The sequence below is a fragment of the Phyllobates terribilis genome, unplaced genomic scaffold, assembly GCF_046119375.1.
Source record: "Phyllobates terribilis strain yellow unplaced genomic scaffold, ASM4611937v1 Scaffold_4__5_contigs__length_816908805, whole genome shotgun sequence".
Taxonomy (NCBI): domain Eukaryota; kingdom Metazoa; phylum Chordata; class Amphibia; order Anura; family Dendrobatidae; genus Phyllobates; species Phyllobates terribilis.
In genome coordinates this window covers 422,886,097-422,899,934 of record NW_027362764.1, presented here as the reverse complement: position 1 = coordinate 422,899,934, position 13,838 = coordinate 422,886,097, and the positions used below count along the sequence as shown (strand labels likewise).

The 13,838-nt window shown below is 53.4% G+C and overlaps 1 protein-coding gene across 1 annotated transcript in view; it reads right to left on the bottom strand.

Annotated features, from left to right (window-relative positions):
* Nucleotides 1–9,751, bottom strand: part of ANKH (ANKH inorganic pyrophosphate transport regulator) — a 162,235-nt gene extending 152,484 nt beyond the window's left edge. Inside the window, exon 1 of the mRNA XM_073678629.1 lies at nucleotides 9,329–9,751. Within this exon, the coding sequence (XP_073534730.1) occupies nucleotides 9,329–9,424 (96 nt within the window). The 5' untranslated portion in view covers nucleotides 9,425–9,751. The remainder of the gene's footprint in view (nucleotides 1–9,328) is intronic.
* Between the last annotated feature and the right edge of the window lie 4,087 nt (nucleotides 9,752–13,838).

Sequence of the window (13,838 nt, the reverse complement as noted above, 5' to 3'; positions counted from 1 at the left end):
TTTCACCTTCTAGTGCCATTTTTTTCTTACTTACTGCTAGATAACTGTTAATTCTAGTGTATCCAACAACATATTGACTTAAAGGGGTATTCACATATTAGTAAGTGATGGTAAATCCTAGTGATATGCCATTACCTAACTATTACTGGGTGTCTGACCTCTGGGATCCCACTAGAATGAACAAGCAGCAGTGCTGCGTAACCCTGTGACCCCTTTATAGTTATTCTTACTCCCACCCACAAGGCTGCGCGGAAAACTGCAGCCAGGCTCATACGTTTTAAGACTATGTGCACACCTTCAGGATTTGCAGCGTAAAATCCAAGTGTTTTTGTCGCAGAAATTTTCACCACTCATTAGTATGAGTGAAATACGCTGCATGAATTGACAAGCTGCAGATTTTAATCTGAAAGGAAAATAAGCAACATGTGCATGCCACTTCAGAAATCTCATTCACTTTGTTGGTACTATAATAAGCTTCATATTTTCCGAACCATATCCGTGCGGGATGCCTAATAGTTTAGTGATACTTTAACGTTAAAGCAGCATGATGTAGGGGCAGATACCCTGATTCCAGTGATGTGATTGCTGCAGTTTTTATGAAATCACTGTTTTATAAGCAGGAGATTATCACTAGTGCATTTCTTGGTCTGCTGCCAGGTAGTCCAACCATGCCTCCCCCCCCACTGACTGATAAAGCAGACAATCAGGGGTGTGGGTGAGGCTATACAGGGCTCAGCATTCAGAGAACTGGTAGTTCTGCAGCAGAGAAAACAGATCATAATCAAAACCGAAGCACCCAGTAAATAGAGTGACACGTCACTGGAATCAGGATCTCTGTCCATACATCATACTGCTCTCAGATGGGTAAAAAAAAAACTGGTGACAGCTCCTAGGCTCCATCTAGTGCTGACTGCAGGCAGACAGAGTTTTAGCATTCACCTCTATGCACAGGATCTGGAGGTCTGATTAAAAAAAAGATGAGAGCTTCAGCTAAGGGTTCATCAAACCACTGCTGAGCAGCTGTTATTTAGTAGCCTGGTTAGTCCGGCCACGTGCACATCCATTCCACACATAATAATTAGCAGCATTCTGATCGTTCTGTGCACATACACTGATTGTTCTCGGCAGCACATGTCTTGTTTACACAGGATGATGTGTTGCCGAGTTGGATGCCTGACATTCTGTCTACACTGGCTGATTATGGGGAATTACTAAGAGTGCTTGTTCACGATAACTGGCCCGTGTAAATGCACCTAAAGTCACATAAATTAAACGAATGAGCTCGGATCTCCCAAGCTATTGTGCTTACAATGTGTTGAAGGATGGCTATTCCACATCCAATGAGTAATGTCTTATTGGCTCACAGTCCACAAAGCGGCTTTTCTGCACAACTCCTAAAGGAGATGTGCAGATTCACAATAAAATTGTCCAAAGATTTGATGTGTGTGAAAATAACCAGATCTGCTTGTCTTTATTTTCACTCAGATCAAACCTTTGGCAATGGTACGTCAGCCAGACAAGCCTTTATTATTTTTCATGTTGTCAGTAGGACAGGGATATTAGTATGTGCGTATTGTCAGCGGGTCCGTTGTGTTGTCAGTGTCAGGGGGTCCAGTATGTTGTCAGTAAGCGGGTGCGGTGTGTTGTCACAGTCAGCAGGGTCCGGTGTGTTGTCACAGTCAGCGGGTCCGGTGTGTTGTCAGTGACACGTGTTGTCACTGTCAGCGGGTCCGGTGTGTTGTCACTGACACATGTGTTGTCACTGTCAGCGGGTCTGGTGTGTCATCACTGTCAACGGGTCCGATGTGTTGTCAGTGTCATCGGGTCCAGTGTGTTGTCACCGTCAGCGGGTCCGGTGTGCTGACAGTGACACGTGTGTTGTCACTGTCAGCGGGTGCAGTGTGTTGCTAGTGATACGTGTGTCACTGTCAGCGACTCCGGTGTGTCATCACTGTCAACGGGTCCGATGTGTTGTCAGTGACACGTGTTTTGTCACTGTCAGCAGGTCCGGTGTGTTGTCAGTGACACGTGTGTTAGTACACCGGTCCCGCTGACAGTGACGTCAGTGACACGTGTGTTGTCACTGTCAGCGGGTCCGGTGTGTTGTCACTGTCAGCGAGTCCGGTATGTCATCACTGTCAATGGGTCCGGTGTGCTGACAGTGACACGTGTGTTGTCACTGTCAGCGGGTGCAGTGTGTTGCTAGTGATACGTGTGTCACTGTCAGCGACTCCGGTGTGTCATCACTGTCAACGGGTCCGATGTGTTGTCAGTGACACGTGTTTTGTCACTGTCAGCAGGTCCGGTGTGTTGTCAGTGACACGTGTGTTAGTACACCGGTCCCGCTGACAGTGACGTCAGTGACACGTGTGTTGTCACTGTCAGCGGGTCCGGTGTGTTGTCACTGTCAGCGAGTCCGGTATGTCATCACTGTCAATGGGTCCGATGTGTTGTCAGTGACACGTGTGTTGTCACTGTCAGCAGGTCCGGTGTGTTGCTAGTGATACGTGTGTCACAGTCAGCGGGTCCAGTGAGCTGTCAGTGACACGTGTGTTGTCACTGTCAGCGGGTGCAGTGTGTTGCTAGTGATACGTGTGTCACTGTCAGTGGGTCCGGTGTGCTGTCACTGTCAGTGAGTCCGGTGTGTTGTCAGTGACACGTGTGTTGTCATTGTCAGCGGGTCCGGTGTGTCATCACTGTCAACGGGTCCGATGTGTTGTCAGTGACACGTGTGTTGTCACTGTCAGCAGGTCCGTTGTGTTGTCACAGTCAGCGGGTCCAGTGAGTTGTCAGTGACACGTGTGTTGTCACTGTCAGCGGCTCCAGTGTGTTGCTAGTGATACGTGTGTCACTGTCAGCGGGTCCGGTGTGTTGTCACTGTCAGCGAGTCCGGTGTGTCATCACTGTCAATGGGTCCGATGTGTTGTCAGTGACACTGTCCGCAGGTCGGGTGTGTTGTCGGTGACACATGTGTTGTCACTGTCAGCGGGTCCGGTGTGTTGCCAGTGACACGTGTGTTGTCACTGTCAGCGGGTTCGGTGTGTTGCCAGTGACACGTGTGTTGTCACAGTCAGCGGGTCCGGTGTGTTGACACAGTCAGCGGGTTCGGTGTGAGGTCACTGACATGTGTTATCACTGTCAGCGGGTCTGGTGTGTCATCACTGTCAACGGGTCCGATGTGTTGTCACTGTCAGCAGGTCCGGTGTGTTGCCACTGTCATCGGGTCCGGTGTGTTGTCACCGTCAGCGGGTCCGGTGTGTTGTCACTGACACGTGTCATCACTGTCAGCGGGTCCGGTGTGTTGTCAGTGACACGTGTGTTGTCACTGTCAGCGGGTGCAGTGTGTTGCTAGTGATACGTGTGTCACTGTCAGAGGGTCCGGTGTGTTGTCACTGTCAGTGAGTCCGGTGTGTTGTCAGTGACACGTGTGTTGTCATTGTCAGCGGGTCCGGTGTGTCATCACTGTCAACGGGTCCGATGTGTTGTCAGTGACACATGTGTTGTCACTGTCAGCAGGTCCGTTGTGTTGTCACAGTCAGCGGGTCCAGTGAGTTGTCAGTGACACGTGTGTTGTCACTGTCAGCGGGTCCAGTGTGTTGCCAGTGACACGTGTGTTGTCACAGTCAGCGGGTCCGGTGTGTTGTCAGTGACACGTCTGTTGTCACCGTCAGCGGGTCCGGTGTGCTGTCAGTGACACGTCTGTTGTCACCGTCAGCGGGTCCGGTGTGCTGTCAGTGACACGTCTGTTGTCACTGTCAGCGGGACCGGTGTGTTGTCACTGTCCGCAGGTCGGGTGTGTTGTCGGTGACACATGTGTTGTCACTGTCAGCGGGACCGGTGTGTTGTCACTGTCTGCAGGTCGAGTGTGTTGTCGGTGACACGTGTTGTCACTGTCAGCGGGACCGGTGTGTTGTCACTGTCAGCGGGTGTTGTCACTGTCAGCGGATCCGGAGTGTTGTCAGTGACACGTGTGTTGTCACTGTCAGCGGGACCGGTGTGTTGCCAGTGACACGTGTGTTGTCACTGTCAGCGGGTCCGGTGTGTTGTCGGTGACATTCCACAGACAGCGGTTTTGTTATCAGTGACATATAGGGGACAGTTGTATACATAGGAATGGTACGTGTGAATCCACATCTAGCACATCACCTTTGCTTGGCTGCCGCCATAGTCTTCACACAAGAGTTGAGCAATGAGTGGTTACTTCTTTAGTCTATCTCTTGGCCTAGAGACTGTCAGGAGACGGCTAGTCTGCCCAAAAGATTGTAACTAAAATGATAGATACTATACAAGTCCTACTCCTGTCCTTCTGGGCATCTGACAAATCTTACATGCTGTCACAGATAATCTTCTACTTCTAAATACAATTTTAGACATTTTTGCTTTTCTTCGTCAGATTTAGTTTCTGAACAACATTCCTGTGTGTCGAGATGTCACAACACTGTGGCGCCATCCTCCATTTTAGTCACAATAAGACTGGTATAACATGAGCGATTCTTTGAATGCCGTTTTCCCACTCAGTAAAAAACAATGCCATTGTCTTCTATTATAAGATACAAGGCACTGTGGGTCACTGATTTGGGGTTTGAAGCGGACGATTCACAGAAGAAAGTCCGTCCTGTACCGAACAGCAGCATAATGCCACCCATCCTCCTGATTCTATCCACGCCCCACATAACGAGGTTCAGTAGTTTCAGTGCTTGTTCACACATGGCAGAATAATTGTGGATTTAGTCTCAATTTCTGACCCGAAAATTCACAAGCAGCAAAGTGGAAGGGATTTCAACATACTGTATTGACTAGTCCTCTGCAGGTGTATGTACAGCCTAGCCTCCGAGAACCCAGGCAATAGGACACTGCAGCAGTCCCATGGAAAGCGGTGTCTTCATAGAAGGCCAGGTTACACAGAAGAACAATGCCGGGAACCGTCAATGGAGCCTCCGCTACATATGAAACTACCATAGGTTCCTCTGATTGTTCCTCTCCTGATTTTGGCTTACAAATACTGAGGTAAAAAACTCATCAAATACTCAAGGTGTGCATGTGGCCTAAGGCCAGATTCATTATTGCTGTTGTGCCTTTTTTTGGCCTAGTTTTTTCTATTTTTTTGCTTTTCATTTATGCATAATTCTTCTTTTAATTTGTATCCATTTTAAAATCTACTTTATATGTAGGGTTTTTCATGTTCACCGTAGTGGGAGATGTTTGTGATTCATCAATTGCAACATTTTGAAATCTCACAAAATTTGGTGAAAATCTGCTCCATTCCCCTGTAATGATTTTATGTACGCTAGTTATTTTGGTGCAAACATTATGACATTTTGCAAACGTGCGGCTTTTTGAACAAAGAAAGCCAAAAAAACACATCAAAGACTATTTTTAATTTTGAGCAACATTCATGACCCACATTTGCCATTTTGAAGAATTTGGCCCAATTAACGGCAACAAATATTATAAATATTACTAACTTCATTTCTCAGACGGCAGTATTTTCGGTCCGACTGCGATCCAATGTTTTGTCAATGTTATTTGACCAATGTTATTGTATGGGGCCATGCACATGTCCAATTATTTCCTCGGGCAAAGTCAGTCTGAGGAAAAAAAAATAAAAAATCGCAGCACGCTCGATCTGCATCAGATATTCGGATCAAACTTGGCTATGCAGGTCTTCCACTGAATAATTGACATCAGACCGCACTCGGATAACATAGGAGTGACTGACAGAATGGGGAAGATGGAGTTTTTTTTTTTTTTTTATCATCTTCTCCTCATCCAAGAAAATCGGATCACACATACACTCTGATCACACACATTCTGATCACACACACATCCTGATCACACACACTCACATACATCCTTATCACACACACACTCACATCCTGATCACACACACACACTCACATCCTGATCACACACACACACTCACATCCTGATCACACACACACACTCACATCCTGATCACACACACACACACATCCTGATCACACACACACACACACACACACACACATCCTGATCACACAAACATACACATCCTGATCACACACACATCCTGATCACACACACATCCTGATCACACACACATCCTGATCACACACACATCCTGATCACACACACATCCTGATCACACACACATCCTGATCACACACACACTCACATCCTGATCACACACACACTCACATCCTGATCACACACACACACACACATCCTGATCACACAAACATACACATCCTGATCACACACACATCCTGATCACACACACACACAATGTGATCACACACACAACTCAGATGAGAGAAAATACTGTCGAGTGACCCTAGCCTTAGAGGGATTACCAAGTTGTCAAAGATTTTAGCAGCCACTAGGACCCCTATGTCAGTCCGTCCCTTTTTTTTCAGTGGCAATAAAACAAAAACCTCTGTAAAATTTAAAACCGACCACCTAAATAATTATAATTATCACATTTCTAGGTGCATTACAAAGGACTTCAGGAAAACCCTGTGATCACCTTTAGGGCATGTGCACACACAATGTCTCTGTTAAGCTGGCGGAGCCGCCAAGTTCAAGCTGGTTCAGGAAAATGCTGATGGTCTTTTTCCTTAAGAGGCTGCGCCGTAGTTTTTGTAGCAGCCAAACCGCAGGCATCTTTTCTCTTTATTCTACACTATAGTGGCGAGAATGAGCATGATACTTTTTCTAACTGCTTCCCAGTTCCTGAACCCTAAAAGCGGTTAAACGAGCAAAACACAGAACAAGTGGGATGGGGTGATTTTACCAGAAATATTGTGTTTATTACAGAATAGGTTATTCAAAGTTGAACAGAACGACCCTCCTCAAATGAAAAAAGGTGCATGGACAGGCTCCCAAACCTTATGATACAAAATATATGGAATCCGCCACTCTACTAGAGCGCCGGATACCATATATTTTTTATTACAGAATATGTGCTAGGACGGGGGACATTATTACAAGACGGGGGACATTATTACAATGCAGGACATTGTTACAGGATGGAGGACAGTATTACAGGATGAAAGACAGTATTACTGGACGGGGGACATTATTACAGGACAGGGGGCATTATTACTGGACAGGGGGCATTATTACTGGACAGGGGGCATTATTACTGGACAGGGGGCATTATTACTGGACAGGGGGCATTATTACTGGACAGGGGGCATTATTACTGGACAGGGGGCATTATTACTGGACAGGGGGCATTATTACTGGACAGGGGGCATTATTACTGGACAGGGGGCATTATTACTGGACAGGGGGCATTATTACAGGACAGGGGGCATTATTACAGGACAGGGGGCATTATTACAGGACAGGGGGCATTATTACAGGACAGGGGGCATTATTACAGGACAGGGGACATTATTACAGGATGGCAGACATTATTACAATCAACGACATTATTACAGAACAGGGGACATTATTACAGGAAGGCAGACATTAATTATTACAGGACAGCAGACATTATGGGGCACATATTTAATAGCAATTTGATTGGGATTCAAAAGAGACGGCTCTTTTTTGTAAGAACTCACCAAAAAGAGAGGCGGACTGCCCATCCCTATACTTAAAGGAGCAGCTGACTAGAATTTAAACCTGTGACTCAATATATTATCCAAATTCTTTATTTGATAGGCTACTGTACACACACGTATCATGTATATGCAGTAATGCTAATACATAAGGAGATGTAAAGACAACATGAAGATACTGTGTGTATAACTGGGATTAAAGGTGTGCTCCGCGGCTGGTTAATACTAATGTGGTACCAGACATGCATTAGAGTTGAACATGGGTCAGGCTGTCAGGTGACGGGCGACATTAGCGCTCCTGCCACATCTGACAATGACAATATATTATCTAGTTACTGCTGAAAGACGAAGGTAATGAATGAAGATCAACCATAAGACAGCATAGGCCAGACGTTGTATAGGGATGGCCGGCCTCCTCATCCCGCCGCCTGTACAGGTTGCCTACAGCTGATGGCAGCCTGAGCCAATGGTTTACATAATGCTCCATTGCATAATCAGCCAGGGCACAGAGTGCATAGTTAATGACGGTACAAGACAGATTACACTGCTCACTCACTGTCACATACTGCCGGGCTGGGGACTTTATATGATAAGACGGGAACAAGGCCGCACAACGAGGTGGGAAAAGCAGATTATTCACGAACATTATCTCCAGCTGCCCACAGACCTTGGTCAAGTTACCCAGAGATATCAGGAACTGCTCACATTGCACATCAATGCCCTTACTGTTCCCTTCAAGAGGGCAGGAAATACAATATATAAGTGGGGAGCAGCTTTAGTGACGGAACTTGCAGCTCATGGGCCCCAATGCAAAATCTCCACCTGGGCCCACAACTATCACATTATCACAGGTGTTTAGTAGTTGGTTTTCTCATATGGACCCCCTAGTCTATAAGGCCCTGCACCCACTACAGCTACACCCCTGGCTCTCTGAATGCAGAATACAGGCCACCTCTTATGACAGCCTGTATGCAGCTGCCTACACAGCAGAAGGCAAACTGTGATAAAACAGCATAATGGCCACATAGGGGTATAGGGAATTTATAGGATTTTTATAGGATTCTGTGTAATTCTGCCCATAAACAGGGAAACTCTAAAAGAAGAATATCCAAAAAATGCAAAAAAAACTATGAAAGACATTGTGGAATCCGTCGGCCATTCATCTGCTGTGATCACTTGGCTTACCAGCCAGGTAAGAGCAGTCATTGCCAGTCACAAGCGGGTGATGGTGGTCAGGTAACGTATGGCACAATGAAGCGGCTACATACAGTGCCGGCCAAATGATCAGCTCATCTCTAGGGCAAGTGCACATTATGGAAGTGGCCTGTGATGCATGTAATTGGCAATCACTAGGGGACTGTGCACATTATACAGCAGATGACCTCATCTGACAGCCGGCATCACCAGGCGCTGACCTCCATCACTACACAGCCCTGGGGAGGCAGATATGGTCAGCGAGGAGTTAATAAACTAATCATTGTATAAATAATAATAAATGGTATAATATGGCTGGAGAGAAGATAATCATAGTGATATTAATATGGATGATAATATTATGAAAATCATGTTACTGCTAATAACATGGAGGATGGTGATGAATATGATAATATGGATAGCTATAATGATGGTAATAATCGTAAGAATAATATTGTCATTAATAACATGAATGATAATAAATACTATGGCTGGCGCTGATGATGAGACTAATACCCCTGCTGCCCATAGTAGTAGTGCTGCTGCTGATGGTGGTGATGATGATGATGATCCCCAGTGCCGCCTACCTGCTCCCCGAAGTCGATGGCGATATTGGTGATCCCCAGCGGCACCAAGAAGCGGATGAGCGGCCAGTAAGGAGTGAGCGCCGGGAGCTTCACCATAGTCTCTGAGCTTCTGGGCTATAGACCTGGGCGGCACAGACACAGCCGACGACCGAGCCCGGAGCAGCAGATAGCGGTCCGCATGTGGCTGCCTAGCAAGAAATGCCAAAGATCAGGACCATCCCTGCCCTCCCACACAGCAGTGATCTGCGGCCAGGAGGAGGAGGCACGTTACAGATAGCTGCTGCTGCTGACAGATCTTCCATCACCAGACAATGGAGGAGAGGGAGAAGAAGGCAGCGGCTGCGGACGGTGTGCTGTGTGTGCGCTACCAGGAGATTACTGCTCCTGTGTGCGCAGCTCCTCTCCTCCCCCCGTTACCACAGCGTGACACTGATGAAGCGGGGAGGAGAAGATCTGCACAGGGCGACATCGTGCGGCCACAAGTGTGTATAGCAAGAGTACAGCACGACTACGGTGCACTCAGCTGGCGGCGGGGTGCAGTGCAGCATGGTTACTTAGTGATAAATGCACAAGACCTGACATTGCTACGGTACCTGTGCGGGGCTGGGGGAGCTGAGAGGGATTGGGGCAACTGTGCAGCGGGATCTGCGCAGAGCTGGGGGAGCTACCCCGGGCTGGGGGAGCTGAGAGGAGCTGGGGCAACTGTGCAGGGGGATCTGCGCAGAGCTGGGGGAGCTACGCCGGGCTGGGGGAGCTGAGAGGAGCTGGGACAACTGTGCGGGGGTATCTGCGCAGAGCTGGGGAGCTACGCCGGGCTGGGGGAGCTGAGAGGAGCTGGGGAAACTGTGCGGGGGGATCTGCGCAGAGCTGGGGGAGCTACGCCGGGCTGAGAGAGCTGAGAGGAGCTGGAGCAACTGTGCAGCGGGATCTGCGCAGAGCTGGGGGAGCTACCCCGGGCTGGGGGAGCTGAGAGGAGCTGGGGCAACTGTGCAGGGGGATCTGCGCAGAGCTGGGGGAGCTACGCCGGGCTGGGGGAGCTGAGAGGAGCTGGGGCAACTGTGCGGGGGTATCTGCGCAGAGCTGGGGAGCTACGCCGGGCTGGGGGAGCGGAGAGGAGCTGGGGAAACTGTGCGGGGGGATCTGCGCAGAGCTGGGGGAGCTACGCCGGGCTGAGGGAGCTGAGAGGAGCTGGGGAAACTGTGCGGGGGGATCTGCACAGAGCTGGGGGAGCTACGCCGGGCTGAGGGAGCTGAGAGGAGCTGGGGCAACTGTGCGGGGGGATCTGCGCAGAGCTGGGGAGCTACGCCGGGCTGGGGGAGCTGAGAGGAGCTGGGGAAACTGTGCGGGGGGATCTGCGCAGAGCTGGGGGAGCTACGCCGGGCTGAGGGAGCTGAGAGGAGCTGGGGAAACTGTGCGGGGGGATCTGCGCAGAGCTGCGGGAGCTACGCCGGGCTGGGAGAGCTGAGAGGAGCTGGGGCAACTGTGCGGGGAGATCTGCGCAGAGCTGGGGAGCTACGCCGGGCTGAGGGAGCTGAGAGGAGCTGGGGAAACTGTGCGGGGGGATCTGCGCAGAGCTGCGGGAGCTACGCCGGGCTGGGGGAGCTGAGAGGAGCTGGGGAAACTGTGCGGGGGGATCTGCGCAGAGCTGGGGGAGCTACGCCGGGCTGGGGCAACTGGGCGGGGATGATCTGCGCAGAGCTGGGGGAGCTGTGCAGGGCTGGGGCAACTGAGCGGGGGGATCTGCGCAGAGCTGGGGGAGCTGTGCAGGGCTGGGGCAACTGGGCGGGGGGATCTGCGCAGAGCTGGGGGAGCTGTGCAGGGCTGGGGCAACTGGGCGGGGGGATCTGCGCAGAGCTGGGGGAGCTGAGAGGGGCTGGGGCAACTGGGCAGGGGGATCTGCGCAGAGCTGGGGGAGCTACCCCGGACTGGGGGAGCTGAGAGGAGCTGGGGCAACTGTGCAGGGGGATCTGCGCAGAGCTGGGGGAGCTACGCCGGGCTGGGGGAGCTGAGAGGAGCTGGGGCAACTGTGCGGGGGTATCTGCGCAGAGCTGGGGAGCTACGCCGGGCTGGGGGAGCTGAGAGGAGCTGGGGAAACTGTGCGGGGGGATCTGCGCAGAGCTGGGGGAGCTACGCCGGGCTGGGAGAGCTGAGAGGAGCTGGAGCAACTGTGCAGCGGGATCTGCGCAGAGCTGGGGGAGCTACCCCGGGCTGGGGGAGCTGAGAGGAGCTGGGGCAACTGTGCAGGGGGATCTGCGCAGAGCTGGGGGAGCTACGCCGGGCTGGGGGAGCTGAGAGGAGCTGGGGCATCTGCGCAGAGCTGGGGAGCTACGCCGGGCTGGGGGAGCGGAGAGGAGCTGGGGAAACTGTGCGGGGGGATCTGCGCAGAGCTGGGGGAGCTACGCCGGGCTGAGGGAGCTGAGAGGAGCTGGGGAAACTGTGCGGGGGGATCTGCACAGAGCTGGGGGAGCTACGCCGGGCTGAGGGAGCTGAGAGGAGCTGGGGCAACTGTGCGGGGGGATCTGCGCAGAGCTGGGGAGCTACGCCGGGCTGGGGGAGCTGAGAGGAGCTGGGGAAACTGTGCGGGGGGATCTGCGCAGAGCTGGGGGAGCTACGCCGGGCTGAGGGAGCTGAGAGGAGCTGGGGAAACTGTGCGGGGGGATCTGCGCAGAGCTGCGGGAGCTACGCCGGGCTGGGAGAGCTGAGAGGAGCTGGGGCAACTGTGCGGGGAGATCTGCGCAGAGCTGGGGAGCTACGCCGGGCTGAGGGAGCTGAGAGGAGCTGGGGAAACTGTGCGGGGGGATCTGCGCAGAGCTGCGGGAGCTACGCCGGGCTGGGGGAGCTGAGAGGAGCTGGGGAAACTGTGCGGGGGGATCTGCGCAGAGCTGGGGGAGCTACGCCGGGCTGGGAGAGCTGAGAGGAGCAGGGGCAACTGTGCGGGGGGATCTGCGCAGAGCTGGGGGAGCTACACCGGGCTGGGGCAACTGTGCGGGGATGATCTGCGCAGAGCTGGGGGAGCTGTGCAGGGCTGGGGCAACTGGGCGGGGGGATCTGCGCAGAGCTGGGGGAGCTGTGCAGGGCTGGGGCAACTGGGCGGGGGGATCTGCGCAGAGCTGGGGGAGCTGAGAGGGGCTGGGGCAACTGGGCAGGGGGATCTGCGCAGAGCTGGGGGAGCTACCCCGGACTGGGGGAGCTGAGAGGAGCTGGGGCAACTGTGCGGGGGGATCTGCGCAGAGCTGGGGGAGCTACGCCGGGCTGGGAGAGCTGAGAGGAGCTGGGGCAACTGTGCGGGGGGATCTGCGCAGAGCTGGGGGAGCTACGCCGGGCTGGGGCAACTGTGCGGGGATGATCTTCGCAGAGCTGGGGGAGCTACGCCGGGCTGGGGCAACTGTGCGGGGATGATCTGCGCAGAGCTGGGGGAGCTACGCCGGGCTGGGAGAGCTGAGAGGAGCTGGGGCAACTGTGCGGGGGGGATCTGCGCAGAGCTGGGGAGCTACGCCGGCTGAGAGAGCTGAGAGGAGCTGGGGAAACTGTGCGGGGGGATCTGCACAGAGCTGCGGGAGCTACGCCGGGCTGGGGGAGCTGAGAGGAGCTGGGGAAACTGTGCGGGGGGATCTGCGCAGAGCTGGGGGAGCTACGCCGGGCTGGGAGAGCTGAGAGGAGCAGGGGCAACTGTGCGGGGGGATCTGCGCAGAGCTGGGGGAGCTACGCCGGGCTGGGGCAACTGTGCGGGGATGATCTGCGCAGAGCTGGAGGAGCTGTGCAGTGCTGGGGGAGCTACGCGGGGTTGGGGGAGCTGGGAGGGGCTGGGGCAACTGGGCGGGGGGATCTGCGCAGAGCTGGGGGAGCTACCCCGGACTGGGGGAGCTGAGAGGAGCTGGGGCAACTGTGCGGGGGGATCTGCGCAGAGCTGGGGAGCTACGCCGGGCTGAGGGAGCTGAGAGGAGCTGGGGAAACTGTGCGGGGGGATCTGCGCAGAGCTGCGGGAGCTACGCCGGGCTGGGGGAGCTGAGAGGAGCTGGGGCAACTGTGCGGGGGGATCTGCGCAGAGCTGGGGGAGCTACGCCAGGCTGAGGGAGCTGAGAGGAGCTGGGGAAACTGTGCGGGGGGGTCTGCGCAGAGCTGCGGGAGCTACGCCGGGCTGGGGGAGCTGAGAGGAGCTGGGGAAACTGTGCGGGGGGATCTGCGCAGAGCTGGGGGAGCTACGCCGGGCTGGGAGAGCTGAGAGGAGCTGGGGCAACTGTGCGGGGGGATCTGCGCAGAGCTGGGGGAGCTACGCCGGGCTGGGGCAACTGTGCGGGGATGATCTTCGCAGAGCTGGGGGAGCTACGCCGGGCTGGGGCAACTGTGCGGGGATGATCTGCGCAGAGCTGGGGGAGCTGTGCAGGGCTGGGGGAGCTACGCGGGGTTGGGGGAGCTGAGAGGGGCTGGGGCAACTGGGCGGGGGGATCTGCGCAGAGCTGGGGCAACTGTGCGGGGCAGGGGGATCTGTGCAGAACTGGGAGAGCTGCAT